This window comes from Vigna umbellata, chromosome 5 (assembly GCF_029865625.1).
Source record: "Vigna umbellata cultivar VRB3 chromosome 5, Vumbellata_1.0, whole genome shotgun sequence".
Classification (NCBI taxonomy): Eukaryota; Viridiplantae; Streptophyta; class Magnoliopsida; order Fabales; family Fabaceae; genus Vigna; species Vigna umbellata.
This window is the reverse complement of record NC_142169.1, coordinates 23,313,065-23,340,788: the sequence shown is the minus strand read 5'-3', so window position 1 is coordinate 23,340,788 and position 27,724 is coordinate 23,313,065. Positions and strand designations below refer to the sequence as shown.

At 32.7% G+C, this 27,724-nt stretch overlaps 5 protein-coding genes across 5 annotated transcripts; 1 reads left to right on the top strand and 4 right to left on the bottom strand.

Moving 5' to 3' along the window:
- Window positions 1–2,387: 2,387 nt before the first annotated feature.
- LOC124846500 (cytochrome P450 93A3-like) lies at window positions 2,388–4,650 on the bottom strand. Its single transcript, XM_047323770.2, has 2 exons — window positions 3,564–4,650; window positions 2,388–3,216 (listed from the first exon to the last, which is right to left on the bottom strand). Exons 1-2 carry the CDS (start codon window positions 4,458–4,460, stop codon window positions 2,581–2,583), a joined length of 1,533 nt encoding a protein of 510 aa, XP_047179726.2. The 5' UTR covers window positions 4,461–4,650; the 3' UTR covers window positions 2,388–2,580.
- A 571-nt stretch (window positions 4,651–5,221) lies between these two features.
- Window positions 5,222–7,629, bottom strand: LOC124846501 (cytochrome P450 93A3-like). Its single transcript, XM_047323771.2, has 2 exons — window positions 6,142–7,629; window positions 5,222–6,023 (listed from the first exon to the last, which is right to left on the bottom strand). The coding sequence occupies exons 1-2, from the start codon at window positions 7,060–7,062 to the stop codon at window positions 5,388–5,390; spliced, it is 1,557 nt and encodes a 518-aa protein (XP_047179727.2). The 5' UTR covers window positions 7,063–7,629; the 3' UTR covers window positions 5,222–5,387.
- A 1,649-nt stretch (window positions 7,630–9,278) lies between these two features.
- CYP712A1 (cytochrome P450, family 712, subfamily A, polypeptide 1) lies at window positions 9,279–11,175 on the bottom strand. The gene is made up of 2 exons (XM_047323769.2): window positions 10,213–11,175; window positions 9,279–10,031 (listed from the first exon to the last, which is right to left on the bottom strand). The coding sequence occupies exons 1-2, from the start codon at window positions 11,113–11,115 to the stop codon at window positions 9,396–9,398; spliced, it is 1,539 nt and encodes a 512-aa protein (XP_047179725.2). The 5' UTR covers window positions 11,116–11,175; the 3' UTR covers window positions 9,279–9,395.
- A 3,147-nt stretch (window positions 11,176–14,322) lies between these two features.
- LOC148197960 (uncharacterized) lies at window positions 14,323–14,839 on the top strand. The gene has a single exon (XM_088091995.1). The coding sequence runs from the start codon at window positions 14,366–14,368 to the stop codon at window positions 14,633–14,635; it is 270 nt and encodes an 89-aa protein (XP_087948121.1). The 5' UTR covers window positions 14,323–14,365; the 3' UTR covers window positions 14,636–14,839.
- Window positions 14,840–25,275: 10,436 nt separating this feature from the next.
- LOC124821988 (protein POLYCHOME) lies at window positions 25,276–26,596 on the bottom strand. The gene is made up of 2 exons (XM_047293934.2): window positions 26,142–26,596; window positions 25,276–26,057 (listed from the first exon to the last, which is right to left on the bottom strand). Exons 1-2 carry the CDS (start codon window positions 26,403–26,405, stop codon window positions 25,680–25,682), a joined length of 642 nt encoding a protein of 213 aa, XP_047149890.1. The 5' UTR covers window positions 26,406–26,596; the 3' UTR covers window positions 25,276–25,679.
- Between the last annotated feature and the right edge of the window lie 1,128 nt (window positions 26,597–27,724).

The window sequence follows — 27,724 nt, the reverse complement described above, 5'->3', positions numbered from 1 at the left end:
ATTAATGCCGTTTGTTTTTATTTAACAGAAGGGATGCGTTGACGCAATATTTACTAAGTGAGGACCAAGTTACGAAGGACCTTTTTGAGAAAAATCAGCAAAATTAGGGACAAAATAGACTATTAAACCTATATATATATATATAATCTTGATCAAGTTATGTATTACTACAAATTTTATTAAATGCTATATTTTTTTAGACTTATATCTTTCTTACAAAATTTATGGATAAATTGAAAAATCATAAAACTAATTATGTTAATATAAAATTATTTAATATGTCATTTTTATTGTAACATCTTCATTGCCAAATCGCACTCTATTTTTTCTCTAAGGAAAAGTCAGCATGAATGGAGGAGAAGACTTAATGAGAAGTGAGAGAGTTTTCCAACACTCCTAATAACCTCTAGGAGATTCTTCCAAATATCCAAAAGTGTTTTTCTATCGAAAAATGATTTTTTAACAACTTTTTAAAATCACTTATGTTACAGTTCTTAATTGGTCCGTTTCAAATATACAAACTAATAAAATAATGACACGTAATCTATTATAAGAAAGTTGTTAAAAAAAGTTGTTAACAAGATCCTTTTCTATCGTGTAAAATTTGAAATACCCCTAATCCACGTGAAAAGCATGTATAATACCCTATTTTTTACACATTAATATTATCGCTGCCCGGTGTCGGTTGATAAAACACAAACTGTGGCCTTTGTAGAACCATCGCTCGATGCCACTTATGTACCATTGGGCGTCGGAAGCTTCTCTTGTATGTGGTGCTCAACGCCATCATTGCTCCTACAACTTTTATTGATTAATGATTTCACAACGCTGGACTCGATTCCAGCATAAATATTTTCTCCAAAATCATTTTTGTCCAAACACATATTTCTTTCAGGTCTTAACTTGTTTTCCTTCACCAGAAATTTTTCTTATTAACTTATTTAACACACTCAAAATAGAGTTAGAGGTAAAATAAACATAAAATAATTCAAAAACATACTAAACTTGAAGAATAAACAAGATAAAAGCTAGGGAGAATTGATTTTATTCACTAAAACAACAAAGTACAACACATAAAAATTAACATTATCGATGGACCCCTTCAAGAGGAGGTTTACGTGCAACAACCAAGTAGTTTTGAGCATAGAAATGAAAAGTGTTAAGAAAAGAACTTTAAGCCTAATTCAACCCTATAAAACTGGCTTGTAAAAGTAGAGTTTGGACTTACATATATATTTCTCTAAATTGGTCTTATCTCTAGTTAATGTGGGACTTACAACACCCCTTCGTGTTAAAGTATATACATTTCATGTGTGAGACCATAATTAATAAATGATCTAATAGTGGTTCGATAACGGGTGAAATAATATATCCAACAAACAATAAATTTTTTTAGGATAAGCTCTAGAGCAGACTCTGATACCATGTTAAGAAATAAACTTAAAACGTAATTTAATCCTATAAAATCCGTTTGTAGCTATATATATACTCTTTTAAATTGGTTTTGTTTTTAGTTGATATGAAACTTTTAACAAAAAGGATAAGGTGTATAGGCTGAAAAAGGCCATGGACTCAAGCAAGCACCAAAGACATGGAACAAGTGTATTGATGGTTTCCTTGCAAAATTTGGCTTTTGTCAAATGCATATCTGAACACGGGTTTTATGTAAAAACCTGGAAGAACAACAATGAGAAGATTATCACATGATGTATGTTGATGATCTTCAGTAACTGGGAGCAACGAAGATTTAATAGCCTGCTGTAAACGTGATCTTCTCAAGTAGTTTGAGATGAGTGACTTGGGAAACCTGAGTTACTTCCTTGGAATTGAGTTGAAGAGACTTCATGTGGGACAGTTTTACACCAGACGAAGTATGCAAAGGATTTGCTGAGGAAGTTTGGAATGCAGCAAAGGAATGCTGCCAACACTCCTGTTGAAACAGGGCTAAAGCTAGAGAAAAATCCTGACGAAGAGGGTGTTGATCCTCTAGTAAAAAAGCTGTAATATTTTACAACAGATCCTACTCAGTACAGAGGCATCGTAGGAAGCTTAAGGTACCTCTGTAACACTAGACTAAATTTGAGTTTTAGTGTTGGACTTGTGAATAAATACATGCAAGAACCAAAAGCCTCACACCTTGCAGTAAAACGTATTCTGAGGTACCTACATGGACCTAAAAGCTTGCTATCTTGATGTCAAAAGGAATTGATGATATGTGAAATTCTGACTGTGCAGCATATTCTTTCTTCCTATTGTTCTTTCTCTGTCAAAGGTTTGTGACCAATGTACTGTTACATTGGTTTTTAACAATATTTTCAATTTTTTTTTCAAGATTGAACTGTTTTAATAAATTGAAAAAAGAAATTGTACCAAATGGTGGTGAAAAACATGATGAGCATCGAAACTTATTTCTTAAATTTCTATTGATATCACATTTTGTTGTACATTTCATATAATTTATTTCCTTTAGTAAAATTTTCTATTAAACTGTTAAATTTTTGCCTATCACAAATAATATTTAAACTTACATCTTTGGCATGACATGACATGAAAGGAAAAATAATGTTTCTTTTAAGAAAGTCATATTGCAGGGAATGGGCTAAGCCTTGGAACAGGAACACAGATTAAGGGGTGAGCCCTTGGAAGAGTGAGACCTGGCTTTTCTTCCATGTCCACCTTGCCATCTCCACCATTAACCTTCAATTGGAAACACTGAATGAGTGCAGCAAGATTCACATGCAGAACATGTAATGCCAGAGAAATAGCAGGGCACCTTCTTCTTCCAGTTCCAAAAGGAAGAAGATGATAACTTTGTCCCCTAACATCAAATTCACTATGCACATTTCCATCTTCATCAATAAACCTCTCTGGCATGAACTCAAGAGGGTTTCTCCACTGATTGGGGTCTCTGCCAATAGCCCAAATGTTGATAAATAATCGAGTTTTGGCTGGAATATTATATCCACACACCACTTCACTTGTTGATGACTCTCTAATAAGTAATGGACCAGGTGGGTGAAGCCTGAATGTTTCTTTAACAACGGCTTGCAGGTAAGGAAGGTTCTTAATGTCTGATTCTTCTACGATTCTACTCTTTCCAACAACTGCATCTATTTCTAGCCTTGCCTTCTCCAACACATGTGGATGGTTTATTAACTCTGACAGAGCCCATTCAATGGTTAGTGATGTCGTGTCAGTCCCAGCAACAAATATGTCCTGAATATTGTCATTAGTAACACACATGTTAGTTTGCACGAAAGGAAATCAAGAATGAAAGGAATTCCTACTCTTAAATAATAATCCTATTACGTGATATGTACAGTGGTAATCTACGTATTAAACTATATCTATAACCTGAGTCAGAAAGGTGACGGGGCTAATGAGAGAAAATGACCAAGACAGAGAGGATATATATATAACATTTCTGATATCCAAAGAATCGTTGATATATCAAGTCATATGATATTCTGAGACTGTCAAACAAAAATAACAAGGTATTCGTGCACAAATATAACTTCTCTTTAAGCACGAAAAAACTGCATATACTTCCTTTATCGACTTACCAGGATGAAGGCCTTAATATTCTCTTTGTTTAGTTTTATTTCAGAACTCTCATCTTCGAAGATGTCCAACAAAACATCAAGCATATCCTTAAACGGACGTGTTCCATCGGTTTGTTTGTTGCTCCTTCTTTCCTCTTCACGCTGCTTTATGATTCTGTCTAACACAGCATCAAACCTGTCCCGAGTTTGCTTGAGCCTCATGTTGAATCCCTGCAAATCGAGACGCTTCAAGAACCAAAGGAAGTCCGATATGTTGAACTTCCCCACAAGCTCTGCGGCATCCGCCACCAGCTTTCTCATCTCTTCAACGTCCTTCTCGTTTTCAGTACTCGTGTGACCCACAGTCATTCTCGACACGATGTTATTCGAGAGTGTCATCAACTCTCCTCCAAAATCCACGGCCTCACCAGCCACCCCTTTTCGGAGCAGGTGTTGGATGAATCTCTTGCTCTCTTGCTGCCTCACGGGAAGGAGCTGGTCTAACATGTGGCCACCGAGAAGTTCAGACATGCACAGTTTCCTCATGAACCTCCAATAGGGTCCGTCAGGTGCGAAGAAAAAGTCTTGGAAGCCGTAGGTTAAGGCCTCAATGGCGACGGTTTGAGTAATGCGGTTGGAGAAGGTGGATTCGTGAGTTTTGAGGAAGTCTTTGGCGGCTTCTGCGGTCGAAGCCACCACACAAGGGACTGAACCGAGGAAAAGGTGCATGATGGGTCCATAACGGATTGAGAGCTTGTGAAAATCTCGGTGAGGTATTGTGGAGAGAAGGTGGAGGTGACCAATGATGGGGAGGGCCATTGGACTTGGTGGAAGGAGGGTCTTCTTTTGTTTTCTCCATAGTACGAGTGCAATGACGATGGTGGAGATCAAACAAAGGAGTGACAGTTGAAATTCCATACCTTGAGTATCGAGTCTTCTTCTTTATTGATTGTGAGGTAGCATATTGTGAAAAACCAAGAGTCATATTAAATAGTAATGGACATCCTCGGAATCTAAACCATTCATCTAAAACTTCAGATCTTTGCACGGGCTTGATTTTTTTGGGCAAGTGAGGAATTTGGCAAATAGACTTAGGAGTATAGGAGATAGATTCTTATGAAGTTAACTAATATGGAAAAATGTATAGCATTAACGACAGATAAATTGAGAGAAACTAGGTTCATTGAACTGAGAACCGCCATAACGGTCAGAAATGAGGCTAAAGCAAGTTGCTGCGAGTATGGTCTAATTTGGAATATTGCGTAACTATTTAATTTTATTTAATTTGAGAACTAACTTTTGATGAATATACTTTAAAATCACTTTTGCTTGGCTAGCATGTCTCATCTGGCATATTCATTTTAAATTCATTTTAAAGGAGACAAATATCTTTATGGCTTCAATTTTTCATTTTCACTTTTGACTTAAAACCACATTAAAATCATTCCGTTTCACCGACGAAGCGGTTTGTGATTAATTTGGATGACAGAAGTCGGTCTCATCGTAATAAATTCCCTTAGAAACAAGGAGAATAGTTAAATCCTAGTTCTTGTAAGTGTTTCTTTAATTGACGTGTCTTTTCAGGAAAGATCTATATTGGAAGATACCAAATCAACACGACACGAATCCAATTCTTACAAAGGATTGATATCACTTCAACTCAAATGCCTAAGAAAATGAATTTAGTCGATATGAAAGTTAGAGTACAGTTGAATTCCAGACCCTTCAATACATAACAAAGGTTTGTATAATAGGAACGAAATCTTAGTTCTAATTGAATAACAACGTAAACCTTTTCATTTTGAAAAGCATAGACGAGCTATGTGAAATTTATGGTGATGAGTATCACAGGGGAGGAAAAGGATTAAGCCTAGGCACGGGAACACAAAGCAATGGACGAGCCCTTGAAAGAGTTAACCCAGGTTTCTCTTCCATGTCAACAGTCTCATTTTCTCCTTTAACCTTCCATTCAAAGCACTGAATCATAGCAGCAAGGTTGGTCTGTACAACCTGCAAAGCCAGTGAGGTTCCAGGACAACCTCTTCTTCCACTCCCAAACGGAATCAGATGAAAATATTGTCCCCTCACATCTAACGGGCTCTTACCACTTCCCTCTTCGCTAAGAAACCTCTCTGGTCTAAACTCAAGTGGGTTCTCCCAGTGGTTGGGATCCCTACCAATAGCCCACACATTAACAAACAACTGAGTCTTTGGTGGAATCTCATAGCCCCATATATTGCAGTTTTCAGACGATTCTCTAACAATTAATGGACCTGTGGGGTGAATCCTCAGCGTTTCTTTGACTATAGCTTGTAGGTAAGAAAGGTTGACAAGGTCTGATTCTTCTACTAATCTACCACTTCCAATCACACCGTCAATCTCTTGCCTTGCTCTCTCCATCACATCTGGATGGTTGATCAACTCAGCCAGAGCCCATACGATTGTCAAGGCTGCAGTGTCTGTTCCTGCCATAAATACGTCCTGCAAAATTTATACAACTACATCATCAGTTTTCTCATGTTCCACAAATTTTTGATCCAACAGAAAGATTTCTTGAAATTGAAGTCGACGAAATTTTAGCCACAGAAAGTGGACTTACCAAGATGAAGGCCTTTATGTTCTCTTTTGTCAATTTTATGTCAGAGTTCTCATCTTCATGTATGTCCAATAACACATCAAGTAGATCCTTGATTTGATCATCATCTCTTCCTCTTCCCACTTCCCTTCTCTTCTTTCTTTCCTCTTGATGCTCCTTGATCACCCTCTCCATCATGGTGTCAAACCTGTCCCGAATTTCCTTCAGTCTCTTCCCGAACCCCTGCACGTCCCAGTTCTTAAAGAACCAAACGAAATCCGACACATTAAACTTCCCCGTGAGAAGAACAGTGTCTTGCACCAACTTCCTCACCTCTTCGGCTTCACTGTCATCTTCGGAACATGTTTGGCTCATAATCATCCTCGACACAACGTTATTCGAGAGTCTTAGAAGTTCGCCCCCAACATCAACAGCCTCACCCGCCTTCCCTTTCTTGAGCATAAGCCTCAGAAACCTTATCGTCTCTTGTCTCCTCACAGGAAGTAGCTGAGTTAACGTGGAACCCCCCAGAAGTTCAGACATGCATATTTTCTTCATGAACTTCCAATAAGGTCCATATGGCGCAAAGGAGAAGTCCTGGGAGCCGTATGTCAGAAAATCAACTGCAGAACTTTGCGGGCGGTTGGAGAAACGGGTTTCGTGAGTTTTTAGGAATTCTCTGGCAGCTTCTGGCGTGGAAGCGACGACACAAGGGACGGAGCCAAGGAAAAGGTGCATTATGGGACCATAGCGAGTAGAGAGCTTGTGAAGAGCCTGGTGAGGTATTGGAGCCAGAAGGTGGAGATGTCCAATGATGGGTAAGGCTCGTGGACTTGGTGGTCTATTATTAGTCTTGTTTTGTTTTCTGCTGAGTATGGCTCGAACCACGAATGTGGAGACTAAAAATGTGATGAAAAGAAGGATGTAGTCTTGGTAATCAGCCATGTTTGATTTGAATGTTTCGCAGGTAAGTGAAATATACTAGTTAGCAACGTATATAAGGAAAATATGATGCTTAATTTGTAGTTTATGTTTGCTGCTGTTATCTGTTTTCGAAATGGACATTTATATGTCGCTGGCCGGCATCGTGTCAGTTCTCAGACAAAGACATCGTGAATTTGTGACCAAGTCCAGCCTCAAATAAAAATGTCACCTGGTGGGTTGTCTTTGTCTGCAAAGAAAGTTCCTTTCTTCGAGACATCGTAGCTTTCCATTTATATTTCAACATATACTGCAGCTGACGTACTTGTTAAAAGTGACTGATATAGTTTTAACTTTCTGAGAATTCTGTATGCTTTCATTTTCTTGCACCTATCTTTTATCAGCTTAGCTTGAAACTGAATACTATGATGCTTGACAGATTTATTAACAGTGTCCGTCCTGTCATCTGAATCAGACACTTTTGCAGTGATTATTTTCTACTTTCGCGAACCTTGTGAATAGTACAGAATTATGACGAGCTCATCAAAATTAAATCCTACGAAGAATATTTCGTATTGGTTTAATCTGCTATGGCTGACATTTTATTTGCGTGTATTATAAGTTGGATTGCATCACACGAAAGTAGAACATGGATAATTAAAACAATTTTTTTTCCATTAGTTCTCTTTAGTTTTTAATTCATTGAATACTATAATATTTAACAATTATTCTCTTGGTTTATTCCATCGGCTTATTCCTAACCTTTTCTCAATAGGATAATAAGAAAGTGACCCGTCATGAAGACAGACGATTTTAATTTAATCTCGATTCCAAACGCTCCCCTACAAATTCACTCGAACCCGTATAGTTGCTACTAGAGAAAACAAAAGGATTCTTTTTTATGACAATAAAAAATAAAAATATAATTAAAAAGTTAGATATTATAATTGCTATTAAAATGTTAATTTGAATACTAAAATTTATTATAATTGCTATTTTATAATGTTTTAATTACAGAGCACTTCAAAATAATGGAAGTCAACCTTTAGCTTCCCTCCACTGCATTCCATATTTATTTGGTAATATGAAAGGTAAAAAATTGAGGTATGTAAAATAATATTTTTCTTTATTTTAAGATGTTTAACCTTCACATTCGGATAGAAGAATGGTTAGACAAACATACGAAACATCTTCAACACAAAATTGGTTAGGTATAGACTTAAATTTCAACGTAAATAATTAACAGAGGGAATTCTCTGTTTTACATCAGTTGAAGAATTATAGACAAATTTTTGTAGCCTTTCTAATAAGCAACGTTTGTGACTGTGTTTGTTGCTATTTGTCCAGAATGATAAACCACTCTTTGCAGAAAAAACGTGTAAGCCACTTCCGATGCAACTCAGAAATGACAAAACTCTAATATAAATGTTTAAGTCAGAAATTGATTGTACCTAGGTTTATGAAACAAAAAATTTCAGATACAATGCATATTTTTATATGATAAGAATTATTTCCAAAATTTATCGCCCAACTCGGTCATAGCCTTCGTCCTAAATCAAATCCTTTCGTAGTGTTATGTTGAATTGCATTATCTTAGATGTAACTCTTCATTTGATTGTGCAAACCTGAAAACCTGTGCTATTTGGATTATATTGGATCAATATTGTGTTTAAGCTACAATGCAAACCCGAAACATAATATATCAAGATAGGGCACACATGATTTGTAACATGACAGAGTGTTCTCTTTGTTGTTAACAAAGGATGTTAATAAGAGCAATATCTGTTGGCTCCTACTACAACTAAAACCTTTAACTTTTCTTGTTGGTGCTGATACAGAACTGGTAACTATGTATTCAATGTCATTGTTATTTCTTTTTGAAAAAAGTGAATAACATTTCTCATCCCATACACATGTTTGACAAAAATGAAATTGAATATTATTATATGGTGATTTGCTAACACCAAAATAAATAATGCATGAATACTTAAAACCGAGTTTCCTTTTCATTTGTCCTTTTATTTGGTTAATTAATTGATTACTTCATTGTTTAATCTAGCAAGCTCAATCCTCCTCGTGGATTTTTCGTTTGGCTGCTTATTCCCACCAATCTCAAAACTGCTGGCTCCCTGATGACAGCACAATGAGACACCTCATTATTTGGCAGAAACTATGAATATGTTTAAAACATCACACTTACATGACAGATGAAGATTTTAACTTTTGAAGAAACATAATGTTTTTGCAAACATTAAAATCTGCAGAAGCCACGGTTGACATATATGTTAAAGTGAAGTTGCACTAATCATAGGTGAATGAGTAAATGATGAACACAAAAACAACATGACGGTGTAGAATTAAAAAGGAGTAAAACGAGTAACAGGATAACAAACAAGTGGCTTTGCCAATCCTGTAGAAAATGATGACCCTTCTTCCAAACAAACCCTCTCTCCCTCTTTCGTCTTCCATTCAAAACATTGGATCAGTGATGCAACTGTCACTTGTATGACAGTTAAGGCAAGGGAAGATCCAGGGCATCCCCTCCTCCCAGACCCAAATGGAAGGTACCTGAAATCACCACCGTTCATTGTAGTTATGCCTTCAGCTCCACCCTTCATCCCATCACTGTCTTCCAAGAACCTTTCTGGTATAAACTCCTCTGGGTTGGCCCACGCTTCTGGGTCCCGCATGATGGCGTACACATTGATCAGTGTCCGTGTCTGGCCCTTTATACCATACCCGTTGATGGTGCAGTCCTCTGCCGATTCTCTAAGAGCAAACGCTGCTGTTGGGTGGAGTCTTAGAACTTCCTTCACAACAGCTTGGAGATAACGAAGATCTGGAAGGTCTGATTCAGTGACCAACCGGCTAGAACCCACCACTGCATCAATCTCTGCCCTCACCTTCCTCAACACTCCTGGGTTGTTCATGATTTCTGCCATGGCCCATTGGGACGCTGTTGAAGACGTGTCTGTTCCCGCTAGGAAAATATCCTTCACACCACAAAAATTTAATCACTTTTGCATCCTACTCTGTGCTACCTTACGCTTTCGTTTTTGAGTATTTATTATGAAAATTGGTTTTTGTAAACTGAGTCAGTCTCCATTCATAAAAAGGTGAAACTTTTTTTACGTAAGAAACAGTGAATATTCATGGAAAAAGATAAGAACTTACCAGGAAGAAGGCCTTGATATCATTCCTTGTTAACTTCATTTCAGCATTAGGATCTTTGTGGACTCGCAGTAGAATATCCATCATGTCTCCTCTTTCGGAGTTTTTCACTTCATGTTCCTCTAAGATGCGCTCCAAAACCTGATCGAATTTGCCAACTACTCTAGCAAGCTTCTTCCCATACCCAAACAAGTCAAACTTTCCCAACGGTCCCAACACTTCACCCATGCTCAACTTAGCTCCTAAGTGCATGAACTCCCTCACCAGGCCAAGAATATCCTCGGCATCGTTAACGTTGTCCAAACAGCTCGTACTCATGGCCATCCGACACAGGATGTTGTTGGTCAAAGCAGTGAGTTCATGGCTCAAATCCGTGTCCCTTCCTTCGGAGGAACACTCCGCAAGAGATTTCAAGAGCTTATGTATCTCCTGCTCTCTGATGTGCCGGAAGCGCCCAAACTGCGTTGTGGAGAGAAGCTGAGTAACGCAAAGCTTCTTGATGAAGCGCCAATAAGGGCCATATGGGACAGTGACGAAACTAGAACCTTTGTATAAGAAGTTGTCTGCGGATCCAAACTGGGGTCGGTTGCAGAAATTGAGGTCATGCGTTTTCATCACTTCTTTGGCGACTTGGGCGTTGGAGACAACTACGCATGTTGAGGCACCTAAACGGAGCTGAAGGAGAGGGCCATATTGACGAGCCAGAACTTGGAATGATTTTGGGACGACGGAACCCACAAGGTGGAGATGGCCGATGATGGGAAGTGACGGTGGAGTTGGTGGAGGTCGAACACTGCCATTTTTGGTTCTTAAAATGCTAAGGGACTTGAAAAGTAGAGTCAAAACAAGGAAGGCTAAGGAGAACGAGGTGATGTAACTCAAAAAGGTAGCACCAGCTGCATCCATAGAATAGTTTTGCTTCTTTTTCTTGGACTCCAAACTCTAACCAAGTTCCACTACTTCCGATATGGCTTGATTTTTAGGTGTCTCACTGGTATAGTAATTTGCAATTTATATTAGTTTGGGATAAATGTAAAAATATTTTATGCACTTCCAATATTTTCTCTTTCACATATGAAATCAAATTTCTTAATTTTAATTCAATATTTTTTTTTTGGCTGCATGTACTCTCCCCTCCCTCAATACAAATGCAGTTTTATATTCTATTTGGAATGATATCACTGATGGAAATATTTCAACCAATTCGATTAAAAGACTATAAAGGAAGTAAAACGAAAACAGACATCAAACAGTCCAAAGCCTTCTCAATTATCAAAAGTGGTCCTATGTGAATAGCAAAATAATATATATATATATATATATATATATATATATATATATATATATATACACACACACACACAGACTTCACATTATCTTATTTTATTAAATCAAAAATAAAGATTTAATCTATTTCATTGTTGTCAATATTTATCATGAAAGGTTCTACTCCAATTTCTTAAATATTTGATATTAGATCTTAAGAAAAAAGATTGGAATTGTGTGAAAGTGAAATAAAGTTTTTATCCTAGTCGAGAGGTCAAAGGCTAATTTGACCATTTTAAAAAACCTGGGGGTATAGGAAGAAAATAATGCAGTAAGAAACCCGGAAGGAGTTTTGCATGGAGCTTGTGATGCACATATCCAAATGGAGAGAGTTCATCTCCCACCATTCCATCTTCTTCCTACACCTATCCAATTTTCTTTTAAATTATAATATTACTCTTTTTAATTTTATCTTTACCAATTTTACTTTTTATCTTTTAAAACTCTAATCACAATTCCCTCTCCCTTTCACTTTCACCCGCAAGCCCCCCACCCCACCCTACTCTCACTTTCTCTCTTTCTCTTAATTTTCACTTCTGTTAACATAACATTACCATTTTTGTTTCTTCTTTCTTTTCTCTCTACGTTGGTGGATTGTTGGTGCTTTACTGATACGGTTGGTGGTGTGTTGGTGGTGGGTCGTGTTGGTGGTGGTGGTTCGTGGCGCTAGTGGTTTGTGCGTTCGTGGCTCTCCAATAGGTTAGTGGTTGTTTCCTTATGCATGATAAATAATACATTTTTTTGATGCATTTGATGTTTGATGTGTTCTGTGGTGTGCTGCGTTTTATGTGTTGTTGTTGATGTTATATATCACTGTTTGAGTTTTTAGCGTGAACGAAGCCCGTGAAGATCACAATTGAAGTGGGATATCCGTTGGGCCTTCAACGGATAACGACATCCGTTGACGGATATGGGCATCCGTTAAAGGCCCAACAGATATTTCACTTATGTTGTGGCCTTCGGATTCTCTGTTTAAAAGTACATGTACGATGTTGATATTATGAGCTATTGAATTATATCCTTTAAGCAAATAATGTGTTTTTTTTCTTTTCTTCTTACCTTGCAGTACAACGACGGTGTTAGTTAGCGGGAGAAATCTTTGCACAGACTCAGATAAAGTTGATGAGGCATTCAAAACTAAAGAAGCAGAGACTTTAAATGTGCCCCCACCCCTAATAAAACAAAAGGTATTCTGCCACAATAATTGTATGTGGAACATTTATTTTTCTACCAATGTTTGACTTTCTAACCCAAAACCGATGTTGATATATGTCCATGGATGTTGACATCCATTTAAGAATCCATTCAACGTATAATCAGATCCCTTTAAATATTACTAAAGGGCAAAAAAGAAATAAAAAGGTATAGAAAGCAGTGTGTGGTGGTGGAGAGAGTAACTCTCCCAAATGGATCTTGATAGACATATACTTCTCAACAGAACCTCATATATGTTTTCATAAAAATTAAACTCAAGAGACAATTAGTAAAAAAAAATATTACCCTTTAACGTTCTCTCTCTTAACTAATGCAATTGCTTTCCAGAGGTTGTCAAATGCATTTGAACATATGAGGTCCAGATGTTCTTAATGGGTGATAGAAAATGTTATTGAACATAGAAAATGGAAGAAAAGTGGATGTAAATAATATGTTCTCACAATATCACTACGTTTCCACCACAACTACCTGGAAATAATTATTATTAACATATCATAGAAAAAAAAATTAACCACAACTCTTTATCAAAACTTAAGAAAATGTTACCAAACTCTTTGACTATTTCTTTAGTACTTTAATCTTTAACTTAGTTTACATAAAGTGGAAAGTAGAGTGTTTAGCCGTTAGTTCCCATTTCCATGTATTTATACAAGGAGATCACAAGTAAATTTTTACCACAATTTTGATGATATTAAAAAGTTAGTAAATTTTTTTTATAAAAAGTGTGTTTTTTTTTTTAAAAAGTTGTTATCTTAACTAGAGACTCAAAAGAAGATCTCCATCCTTAACTTATTTCGTTCCAAATATTACATTCAACCAAACACCAACCTATACTTTAACAAAATTCAAGAAACTATTTTCTTACACTACAACAAATTCATTAATTTTCTACGTAGAAATTTAATTTTTAGTTGTCATAATTTTTGTTTTATGTTTTGATAAATATTTAATTTTTAACTAACAGATAGACTTCATTTTATTAATAAAAGAAAATATTTATTTCAAAAAATTAAAAGGATCAATTTATTAAAAGCATACTGCTACACATTTAAACACAAATTTGGGCTAGAAACAATCCATTTTCTTCTTTTTGGGTATAATGTAAAAATGGGTCACATACCGTTGGATTATAGGCTGTTTCTGCAACTTCATAAATGTCTTTTTGCAACTCCATAAATTTTTGTATTTCAAATTATATAATCTAAAATATAATTTAAAAAAATAAAAAACAAAAAAAAAATAAAAGATAATATCTTTAAAACATTTTAAATTTTTATGTCTGTTATTTATATTTAAGATAGTATCATTATTTATATTAAAAAATATCTACATGCAACCTTTCCTGGAACATGTGGAGGACACGTGGTAGAGTACTGGTATGTGATGTCCAGTCCTAAATAAGGTTGGTGGCACTGTAATTGCGAATAAGAATAGTGTCTTTGAATATTATTCCCTGGGAGAGGCCTCGCGTTCCACGCAAGTAATAAAAAAATAGAAAAAGCAATTTGCAAAACGTGCTTTTACTTAATTTATTGAGTGTGAAATGGCGTTTGAGAAAGCCCATAAAAGGAACGCCCTATGTTTGTGGTGAATCTGTGTGCCTTCATAGCAACCAATGGCAACCTTGATCGGTTGCCAATATTACTATCTCTTGTTCCTTCTCTGGTTTCTCTCTAGTGTAACCTTCTTTTTAGACACTTGTGCTATGTTTCTACGCGTGAAGGTTCTGCTATTGGGTTCTTCTGTTTACTCCTTTGGCGTTAACAGATCAACGTCAACTTCACTGGCTCGATGCTGGCACCATCATTTCAGCCCTATATTCCCTCTGGGGATTCATGCAGATTTCCCCACAGCACAGATGCTTGCTCTTGCTTTTCATTCTTAGCTTCTTCAACGATGCTGTGAGCCCTGGTTTCTTCAAGTCTTAGTTTTCAGAAGAACTATCTGCTTTTGGATTTCTGTAATCTACTTTTACTCTTTCATACAATGTGTTGCGTAGTTTGAATGGCATACCAATTGTAATAATAATAATGTGTAAATGGCAACATCTCCTGAAATATGAGAGTAACCCGAGTTGGATTCCGTTTTACATTACTCGTCACCTTTTATTACAATTTTTATTAGAGACGTTCCTTTGATTCTTTGCCGGTGACTAACCTGTAAAATTTTCTTGTTTTTGTTTTTCGTATTTCGCTTTCTTTCTCAAACCTCACTTAGTGTTGGCTCTCTGTTAATTAATTTTTTAACTCAATAGAATTTTATCATCACAGATATTACATTCATATATCATTCATCGATTTAAAATTACTAAACCCAAGTCGAATCAAAATATAATAATTAAAAGCACGCTGTTTCCTTATTTTTATCACATCTTGCAACATTATATTGTTTCTTCCGGATCTAATAATGCCCACTTCAAATTAAAAATCATTCAACGCTAAAAACATAGATTTTAATTCCAACTTAATTTTATAAAAAAATTGTAAAATAATAGCTCGATATGTACCATCACGTTAAAATATATATATCTTAAATATAAAATTATAAATTAATAATAATGGACACCATAGATCTAACAACTATTTGTATTGTTATATTGGATTAGTTATAAGATCCGTTTGTAATATAAAATTATGAAGAAATAAAAAAAACAGTTATTTATTTATTTATTTTGAGAAAACAATTATGAGTGCAACCCAGGTGTATTGTATCATGGTACATGTGGCACGTCTTAAATAATGAGACATTAAGAAAGTAGTGATATTTGCTAGAAAGGCTTTTTAAAAGGAATAAGATGATTCTACATAACTATACCATTCAGAGAACTAAAAATTAAAACAAAACGTGGTGTGGAAACAGTGGGTTCCACATCACTATACCACACCACTTGAAACAAACCAATAACAAACTATATACTATTTTCTTGGTTTCAATCCTAGATTACTTTTTTCTTTTCAATCTTCAACATTACAAAATTAAATCACCACAAATGATAATTTTTAATCGGACTATTTAAAGGTAATGATCTTAACTTAGATTGCTAAAATCATAATTAATTGTATGCACAAGCTTTGTTTCATTTATAGACAAATAATTTTGTCCTTTTCTCTGTGGAAATGTTTATGAAAAACTTGTCCATTTATAGAACTAAAAGTTTGTCATGTGTGTTTATGTACATAACGACAATTCATTTGAAAATTATTTAAACTTTTTATACTTTTAAGAATTGACGTATAAGTAGATATTTAACAGATATTTCTTAGCAGTGGAAGTTAATCCATAACTTCTTTTACCATTTCTTTAGAAGAGTTGAATACATTGTTAGAATTACAAAACAGAATATTTATGCAAGGATAAAATTTAGGATAGGGGAATTGATTTTTAAAGTCTTTTTCTTTTTTATAAATTGATTGTATAATAAAAATCAATTGTATTGGGAATGAAGTTGGTTACTGTCATAAAGACAGTAACCCCTTTCTGTTTTCAGTTTGTTAGCAGCTTTAATGTGTTTGTTTGGTTTTACTGTTTTCCTATGTATTTCATAGTTGTTCAGACAAGAGCTCTATAAATAGAGCTCTCTCCATCTTCTACGTTAATAATAAGAAATATACAATTGCATTCAATCTGTATCAGAACTATTTTTCCAGATCTCAGATAATAAGAAAAGGCTAGGTTTTTCTTACCTGTTTTGGCACGCTCTTCATCTTTGCCTTCTTCACCGTCGTCAACCGCTGCCTCTGGAGCCACCAACTTGAACGGACAGCACCCGAGGTTGAAGGAGCTTCCAGAACGCTCCGTTCTCTCTCTTCATGTGCGAACATCACGCAACTCTGCTTGCGTGGCTCTTCTTTTCGGTATTAAACCATTCCGGGTGCATTTCCAAAATGGGCTGGGCCGCACAACTGATAGCACAGTGCTGGGCCAACCTCAATAAATTGTTTATAAATAACAACAAGAGAGATAAAGAAGATAGGAAACGAAAAAGTTGTAGGAGTAGTTTTATATTGGTAAGAGTTGCTCCCTCCACCACTTCAAGTACTTCCTACACCTCTTTATTATTTTTTTATTCCCAAAACATCCTATATTAATTTAGTATTTATTATTTAATTTTATTTATCTTTTTTAAAACTCTAAATCTCCCTACATCCCTCACTTTTATCTTTCTCTTTCTCTGATTGCACACAAACTACTTTCTCTCTTCCTCTGTTCTTCGCGCACAAACATAGAACCCCACCTCTATTCTTCTCTCTTTGACTTGATCCAACTGCTTAATTACCCCATTCTTTTCTATTTTTCTTACTACAAAACTTCATCTACAAGGCTAATAACCAAATTTTCCTGAGCGTCAATGTCAGAATTGAAGTTCTTCACAAGGTAAAAAGAAAATTATTTTAGGAAAATGCTTAAAGAAAACCTTCAGTAGTATTAATCTGGTATGTATATAATACTTATATGCCAGGCTTGATTATCTAGTAAATTTAACAAGAAAATAATGCTCATAAAGTCATCATAAAATTGATGTTAGGAAAGCACATTCTACCAAAGAGGGATAATGTATATTAGAATTTACTACAATAGTTATGTAGCATAGCATATGCAATAAACGATTCTTCTTTCATTGAATTTTTATAGTGTTAAATAATTAACGGGATGGTCACTTGGATTAAACTTATTCCTACAACTTATTTGTGTTTTTCAAGCACAAAAATCTTTCAAGGGGGAGAGAAATCCCGCCATTAAGAAGGTTACAGAATCATTACCTTATTGCAATTTTTATTCAGTTTCTCAATGCTTCATTTTATGCTTTTATCAACTTTTCAGAGAATATTGATTTTTTCTTTTTGGATAATGTACAATTGTGTATCAGTGCATCAACTTTTCAGAGCGCTCAAATTTCATCCCAATTCCCTCGATTCTTAAACGGATGTCGACATCTATTTGTCCTTCAACGGATGTCGACATCTGTTTGTCCTTCAACGGATGTCAATATCCATGCATAGATGTTGACATCTGTTTAAGAATCCAATGCATATTCACATTCGTTTAAATATTACTGAAGGGTAAAAGAGGAATGGAGAAGTGCAGGGAGTAGTGTGTGGTGGTGGAGGGAGTAGCTCTCTATACTTGTTTACATAAGTACATACTCAATCCAAAATATCTAGGTATGACAACGTATTATTATAGTTATTATAGTATCGGTAATTTTCTTATTTCAAACTGACAAATCATTGTCTTTTAATGGTTTGCCCTCAACAAATATATTTGATATTTAAGTCACATAAATAATGTAAGATTCTAAAACTTTATATAAGCTTATGCCACCATATACACACTGAAATACACATTATTATCTTGATACTGAGAAATTTTTTATTCCTTACTGAATTGAGTATCGGAGCATCTTTTGTAGGTGGATCTCCCCTTGTTTCCCAACCCTCTAGAGCAGACTAAGAAACTTCTTTGACCCCAACCATTTATTGTCACACGTTCAATTGTTAATATATCTAAATAAGGACTAACTAATTTGTTTTGAAGATACAAGAGATGAACAACATTTTCTTTGACACACAAAGGATGGGTGGGCATCATTTTCTAGCCAGAGAAGATACACACAATCACTTAAGACAAACGTAGTGAAAGCTCTCACTTTATTAACCCTAGGTTTTATACACTTCTTTTAAAAACACAATTTCTTTTGAAACTAGATTTAGGTAAAAAGTCATTTTGAAATAGACCCTTATTTTTTAAAATTAAGTCACGATAATCAATTATTTCAAAGCGTTTTTGAATTATTTTAGCACTTTCTTAAGTGATCTTATACTAATTGTTGTATAATCTTTTAAACTAAGTTTAATACACAAATATAAAAGATTTATTAAAAAGTTTAAGACTAAATTACAAGTCCTATAATATCATTTGCGTGTTATGAATTATTTGAACTCGTTTTTTTATTATAATTAAAATGTCTTGTTCTTCAATTCTTCTCTTCTTACTAACATTCACAACTTCTTTCTCTCTTTTAATTTTACCATCTAAATTAATTTTATATGTCAGATTGTATTATTAATTGTTAATTTATTATGATATCTTGTGTTGTTACGCAATAATTTGTTGTTCAATGTTTGAATCCAAATTATTAAAATAAGTATACTTTTTGAGTTTATTAGGATGAAAGATGTTTAAAAAATAGAAATGGAATTTCTTACCAATAAACTTTGGATCCGAGTAAAATAGAAGAACTTTAACTTCTTCGATATATATGAGTTTTTAGATTTCATTTAAATAGTTCAAAAACTCAAAATACATACAAATGTAACTTTAAAAAAATCATACGTATATACAATAAATGTTATTGAGATTCTACGGGGATACATGTTAGTGGAAATATCAGATGTTCATGTAAGAAATATTTTTCATTTTAGTGTTACCAAGGAATATTAGAAGCAAATGAAATCGATGTTCTAGAATTTCTTGTTAAAGAATTTATCTAGAGTATATTCTCTCACCAGAATTTTTCTTTTTCAAAGTTTATCATTTTATACAAGAAATTATTCTACATTTCCAAATTCTAATTCAAAGCTTGTCTAACTAAAAAGGACAATAAATTCTATGGCCAATGTATAATAAGATTAAATTATAAGATAAAAGAAAAGAAGATAGATAGAGAAAAGAGAGAAGACAAATTTTAGAATCAGAAAAGAAAAGGGATATACATGAAGGTAAATTATCTGACAGCACCAGTAGGAAAACTTCAAAGCTGAAATTACCTAGTGGTCTTCTAACGTTTTTTTGCTTCTAGGTTCCATTTCAATGTTAAAAGACGTTAAAATAGATATTAAATTATATCAAAATAGATATAATTACCTAGTGGTCTTTTAAATAAAGTCATATATTTACTATTTTATATATAAAAAAAAGCAATCGCGTTTATTTTTAACTTTCATAAATTTCAGTTGTATTTTTAAATATTTTTCTTTCTTTATTTTTATATATATATATATATATATATATATATATATATATTTAAGAACTTATGATTTAATCACATGGTAAAAACCTGACTATTAGAGTTGATAATAGGTGTTTTAAATTAATGAGATCAAAGTAGTTTTAATGTTAAAATAATTTGATAATATAAATAGAATTTTATAAACATATCTCATTATCTAAAATACTTATTATCTTTCTAGAACTTATTGTCTAGACTTCCTCTTCCTTCTCTATAATCTTATTAGCTCTTGAGTTATCTTTCTGGGATCAAGATGTGCCTAGACGGTCATGGAAATGAAGTCAATAACATCATTCGATCAGATTTCTCTATAGAGTAAATTAATTTCTACTTATTTTTCTTTTGATTTACTGTTTAAGACAGTAGTATTGCCACAGGTGTCATCTAACATCCTTTTATAATTCATTGTCGATCATTGGTCCTAAGAACCTACCATGATCATAATTATGTGGTATATAGGTATCGTTAGCGCTATTTGAGTTGAGACAAGAGTATTTGGGCTAATAGAGTTGTTAAGGCTTTCCACCAGGTAATAAGCTAATATTTGCTTTAATTTTTATTAAGAAACATGAATATTTTGTTAGGTTGTGAGAATGATGTTTGGTTGAACAAGTGCCTAGGGTCACTTGTTCCATCACTATAAATGCACAACTCGCCGTAACTCAACAATATGCATGTATCCGAATATGTTTGAGTCTAAATGTTATATGTTTAGGTGTTATGCCTAGTTTAAAAGTGAAAATGTTATATGTTAGTTTGCAAATTTTACATTGTATTCTTTTTATATTAGCTTATCTTTTTTGTGTTTGTTTTTATTGTATAGACCCTAGGCGGTGAAGACACAAATGTATAGTGTGTTATAGTGTAGTCAGTTTTTTTTGTAGTGTAGTCAGTTTTTTTTGTAGTTGTAATGTAAGAAATATGTTGTAAATAAGTAGATAGTTTTTAGCTTAGAAGTGTATATAAAACTTAACTTATATTTATGTTTTGAATAAATGTAAAGGTTTTTTTATATATTTTTCTTTTGTTAATTGATCTAATTTATTAAAAATGTACGGATGTTTAAACTATTTTGTCACATATCTAATTTATTTTTAATATGTCAAATATGATATTGTGAATAAAATTTTGACTGATTATTGTGTAATTTATCTAAGATAAAAAAACATAATATTTACTGAATTTGCCTTATGTTTGCAAAGTTTCGAATTTTAATATATAAATATTAAATGTTATTTAAAATAATAATTGTGACATTTTTCTTTTTCTATCACTATGCATGTCTAAAACAATATATAAAATAATTTCGATAATATGTTAAAGGTTTTCTATTTTTTAACATCACACTATTATTTCGAAATTTTTTGATTAGGTTATTTTGAAAAAGAAAAAATAAAACTTAATCGAGTTTGAAGTAAAATATAAATTTAGATATTGTAATTGTGTTTTTATTAAATTCTTTTATTTATTAAGTATTTAAGTTTTTTATTTTTTCTTCAATAGTATTTGTTGTTTAAGTTTTTTTCAGTGGGATGACATCATTGTTATTATGTAGGATATTATCTTTGCTCGTTTGCATATATTATAAGTATAAGATTTCATAGTTGACATAAAATAATATTATAATTAATTGAAAATGTTATAGACAATAAAATATAGTCGAGGTCAGATATTTGACGACCATTTATTGGTGATAACTTGAAAGTTATTGATGATATCATTATCTACACATTTCATTATATACTATTAACAATATATACCATTGAAAAACAAACATATTAAATAGGATATTAAATGAGCTGTAACAAAACTTATGTAATTAAAAGCATAGTAACAATTTTGTAAATACTAAAATGTATATTAAATCAGTTGGAAAAATCGATTTAATATGTATTTAACATATTATATCGGTATATATTCTAAAAAGAATTTAGTATGAACTCTAAAATTGATGTAATATATTTATATTGCATTAATGATATTTTATGTTAATAATAAAATATAATATTTCTTATCGGATAAATAAACAGAATGATAGAATGAAATAATATCACGTCGCTTAACTAATAAAATATTTAAACAATAAATACTTAAATGAAAAATATAAAAGTGTAGAGTATTCAATGAAATAAAACGAAACTAATAAAATTTAATTAAAAATATCTAAACTTATGAAAAATTAAAATTAAATTAAATTTTAAAAAGCAATTTAATTTTTGTTGTCAATTTCATAATAAAAAAAAATACTAAGAGAAATAGGATGTAGTAAATTATTTGTTTATTTGTTACATACATAGAATACATTAAGTTATTTCAAATAATCACTTCTTGTAGTTATTTTTTTGTCAAAGAACTAAATTTAATTATTTTTTTTAAAAAAAGAAACCTAATTTATTGTAGAACGTAGGAAAATTAACGTGAAATAAACAATTAATTCTATATTAGATATATTTGGAAATTCTTCAGTACCTATAAAATAATAAAAATACATGGTGTTTTATGTAAAATAAGTATTGTAGAACAAATGCAAAAATTATCCTTTTGAATTTTATTCTCTTAACCCTTAAACTTAACGTTTATTTAACAAAATAAATAAATACGTTACTGTTTTAAATATCTTAAAAGTTAAAATATTTCGTATAATCATGCTATCTATAGAAAACATCAAAGATATTATTTAATTAAAATACGCAGTAAAAAATGGTTTCTCTTGATTCTGGTTTTTATCTTAATGTTATACAATTCTTGAATTTTGATTTAATATTATTGAAATTATCTTGGTTAATTTAACCTTGGAAAAATTAGTTCTTTTATGTTATCTGCATCAACCAATGATACGGTGTTTTAAAGAGCAGTATACATGTTAACATGATGAAGTTTCACGCCGTGACTTAGATGTGGAAGAGGGAGAAAGAGATAACCATGATTCTGTTTATTCTGCTTTGATTATGTTTATTTATTTATTTGACCCTCCATAATTTAAATATTCATGATGGATCCTTTCTATTAAAGATAATTTTTTTAATTAACAAATTGTCTGACCAAGATCCATTACATGTGAAATGACACCATTGAACAATTAAGCAACTCACATGAATTCTTAAAGAAAACATTTCAGTCTGTCACATAAGTGCTTTTCCTCTTCCACTATTGCAAATATTCATTCCTATTGGTACTATTTGAATAATACATACTGTTTTTGTTTATGGAAAAACATTTTTAATTGGGTTGAGTTCTGAAGGATCAATATGAAAAATCCACTTTTATATCATGGAAGAATAATATACTTTGAAATACACAAATATTACTTTTTTTTTTAAATATCAAAATTTATTTATTTATAACCATTTTATTTTTGTACTGGATGTTAAATAAATATAAAAATATGTTATTCCACTAATACTTATTATGAACAAGATTTTTCAATCGAGTGAAGCGTGTTATAATTAAATATATATAAAAAATCATTTTGTAACTCTTTGAAAAATTTTGCTTCATTTTTCGTACTTAGCTTTGGTACCAAAAATTCGTAAATAAACTATTTATAAGAACAAGACTTGAAAATGAACCACAAAAGTAATTAAAGTTATTGATACTTATATACACTTATACTTTTTACAAACCACATATGTCAATCATTCATTAAAAAAAAGTTACTTGAAAAAGGTAAGTTACAATTACGGATTAAGATGGATTAATTGCAGATATAGCAATTCAGTGCTCACTACATTATATATTCAATTGAAATGTCCAAATTTAATTTAGTCTATATAAAATTCTAAATTTTTAATTTATTTATTAAAATTATTAAAGATTTGATATATAATTTTTTTTCAACCTCCATTTTTTTTGTTAAAGATCAATTTTAGGGAGATAAAAATAAAAAAATTATAAGTATATAGAATTTAAACATTCACTTTTTATTATTATTAATTTTATACTATAAAACTACATTATTTCTAATTCTTTTTATACAATTTTGAAGTTAAATTTTATCTTTTTCAAATGTATTATATCATTTTACTTGATAAATTCAGATAATTATTACTTTCTTGAGAAAGTTAAGTGTTTTGTTATGTATTAAGGTTTAAGTATTTTCTTTTCCATATGATAAACGAGAGATGTTGGTAATAAAGGGATTTAAGGTAGGAAACCTAATTGGACTTTTTTTTAAGTATAGAGTAAGATTTGATGGTTGATGATTCACCTCCCAGTAAGTAAGGGAACTTAACTACATATTATTTAATAGCACATTATTTAGATATTTTTAATTTTTAAGTTGATTAAGAACAGAATATAAGTTAATATGTGATTTTTGTTGAGAGTTGAAAACATGGTTTTTTTTTTTTAAGTAAGAAGTTGAGATAATCATAGGGATGAAATTATGGTTTGGAAAGCGATACATGAGTTTAAATTTATATTATAATTTTTTTTATATTGTTTAAGTAGTAAATTTTTACCACCTAACAAGTCATTATTATATGTATTGCTTAATGTGGCTAAGTACTAAATGGATGTTCAAATAACAAGGCATACTACTCAAATTAAGGCTTCAGGTTTGAGCGAGACAGATGTCAAATTAATTATCTTTCTTGTGGAGCAAATAAGGATCAAGCAATAAGATATCATTTAAGGGTTGAGTTGAGGTAACGATGAATGAAATTTTGGAATTTGTGGATCAAGCAATAAGATATCACCTAACATATTATATTTAAGTATAATTGTATTTTTAAATATATAATATAATATGTTGTTAAATACCATTTAATAATAAAATATATAAAATATAATTATGTATGTAAACAATTTAAAGCTATTATATGATAAATTAATTTTTTTCTCAGATTATTATTCGTCTCTACAATCATTTGGATTAAGAAACATCATTTTAATCTTAAATCAATGACAAGTATTGAAAACATTAACTTTCTCAACAAAAATTATGATACATTTTTGTAAAAAGAAAAAAAGACAGAAGAAACTGCCCAATCATTAATTAATTACCTTCACGTGTTCCATTATCAACACGGTTTGGAAAACAGTTATACTAAAGAGAGTTCAGAAAAGGATAAAATTTCGGAGTCCTTAAAACGAGAACCAAAAGCGGTTCTCGCCGTTGCTTCACCGCCATGTAAACCTTCCATTGCTTTCGATTCCATAAAATTAACTTTGTATCTTCAATTCAACATATTAAGTTTCTTCAATTTCATTTTGAATTCAATCTCAAACAAATTCCAACTCAAATTATATTTTACACTATCTTAATTCTAAAGTCCAAATACATTAAAAAAACTACTAGAATACAGTTACAAACAAAACATTTTTGTTATTTTCCCTTCAATTTCAATAATTTCATCCGTTATACAGTTCGAATTAACGGATCAGTTAGACGTTATATTCGTAAATATTTTAAATTTAACAAAGCCATTTGCGAAAATGGGCGAAAGAGATTTCAGTTTCTGAATCGACCAAAATGGGTAACTTGATGGAAGAAAATTGATGGCAAAGGGAAGAAATTGAAGCCAAAAAAGAATCAATAGACTTCCTGAACAGTTTAACCAATGGTACAATGGCGAAACCTCCAAATCAGAGGATATGGGAAATATGTACAGAGACTGAGACTTACAGCTAAACCTACAACACCGACCCAATACCATCAAAGAATGATGGAAAGAACAAGGGGGCATGCTATATATCAACACTGCTAAAAGCAAGTTCTAATTTCTAACCAAGAAGTTAGATCAAAACTATAAAGAATATCCTTCTTGCACCTTCGAGAAGAAGATCCAATCTGAGCAAGCAGAAAACACTGTTGCACGAACCAACCGAATGTAGTAAAATGACTCTAATACCCTTGTTCAGCCTCTGTATAATCCAAATCCTGTCACAATCGGAATCAAAACTGCATAAAATTGAAAATTCACCTCATGGACATCAAAGTGCGCACCCTTTTTTCCCTCTCCGCTTTCTTCGCACTGGGAGTTCGTTTCAGCTTCTTCAATTCTTCAAGCACAGCCTCCTGAACTTGGTCAATGTTGTTCAAAAGCTTCTTCTGCGGTGTAAGGGTTTCCGATTCCCCTTCGGGTAATTCAGAAATGTCGAGGTAGATCTTGGGCACTTTGCAGCCCAGAGGTGTACGAAGCTTAACTCCGACAGACTTCGGAGATTTCGAGGTAGAGGCAGCGGAGGCAGAAGCAGTCTCCGATTGTTCTAGAACTACTTGGTCAGCCGTAGAAACAGTGCTTTCAGTTCGCTGGCCTTCGACTTCCCCTAACCTGGCTCTCCTTCTCTCTATAGCCTAAACCACAACGCATAAAGAAAACGTTTAGCAAAAAGATTCAAACAAAGAACCGAAAACGACGGCGCTTTGATGTACACTTACCCTAGCGACGGCAGTGATGTCACGCAGTGGTGTTCGGGGGTACCAAGCTGGTAGCAGAGAACGTGAAGAAACGCGCCCCCTTGTGCGTCGCGCGGAGGGAGGAGTGTTCTCGGAGCCGAGAAAAGCACGGGCGCGTCCCCGGGGCAGAGTTCTTGGAGGAGTTCGGTGCGGCGGCGGGTCGTTGTAGATGAGGAATGCGCGGTTGCGAGCGAAGGCGGCAGCGAGGTCGACGGAGGTTAAGCGACGGTCACGTGATTGGGGCATGGCTGAAGGGGGACGGAGGGAGAGGGTGGTGCCGTGGTGGTGTTGGGAGGAGGAGGTAGGGTTTGGCGAGAGGAAATAAGAAGAGAAGAGCAAGGGTTTGGGAGAAGACCGAATTGGCAAATTTTGAAATTGAAAAAAGGCGCACTTATATCTCCCCAAAACTCTGAATCTCAATCAAATTCAATTCCTGGATTCTATCTATCTCCTCTCTCCCGAAAAAATGAAACGGCTCATTTTGAATTTCAAATCCCGCTATGCGCGGGACCAACGTAGATTTAATTTCACTTCGAATATTCGTTATTTCAAATCTTGGGCTTTTTTTATTGGGCCTTAAGCGTTTTCGGCCTTTCAATTCTTAAGATTAAAAAAAATAAATACAAACACTATTGTATTTTTAAATTATAATGAAAAAAATAAATACAAGCATAGTTCATTTAAACTATATTGTATTTTTAAACTAATCGAATCGTTTTTTTACGGGTAATTAATAAAACTATTTGCTAACAACTAATATTATCTTAATATCAATAAAAATAAGGTAGTGTACTATCATTTTTTGAAAATGTGTACTATGATCATAAGTATATTTAAAATAATATTTATTTTCGATGAATAACTCTACCAATATCATATTTTAAAAAGAAAAATATAATGTCTGCAACAAAGAATATAATCATAACTGTTTTACAACAAATTTTAAATTATTATATTAATTAATTAATATTTAATTAGACGTTTATATTTAGGGATTTTTTTTCATTCTATAATAATAAAATATATTCCTTAACAAACCTATTAAAGAGATGATTAATGAAATATATTACTCATGTTTGAAGTGGTGAATTATATTGATTATGAAAAAAAAAAATCCAATAAACTTTTTCGAAGCAAGAATCTCATTGAGGTGCATATAGTAATAACTAAACGAAGGAGCTCCCCAACAAAATTGAAAAATTTTCAAATATACCAATGTTACTGGCAGGATTCAATAAAAGCACACAATTAAATTTCACTTGCTTGATTTGTAACTTCGAGAGGAATGATTATATTTTTAATAAGCCACCCTTTAGTTCTTTATTAAATTCCCTATTATGTTAATTTACAATTCTTAATGTTTAATTCACTCATGATGATTACAAACTATATTTTTACCTTTAAAACAATTCAAGTAATTAAAGTTTTTGTATTCAGAATACTGTTATGTTTATTTCCTATTTTCTTGGATGCATATTGGGGGTGATTAGCTGGATCTTGTCATAGCAAATTTGGTCTTAGTAAGATAATATCTATTACAAAAAAACTAAAATCCCAAACATATT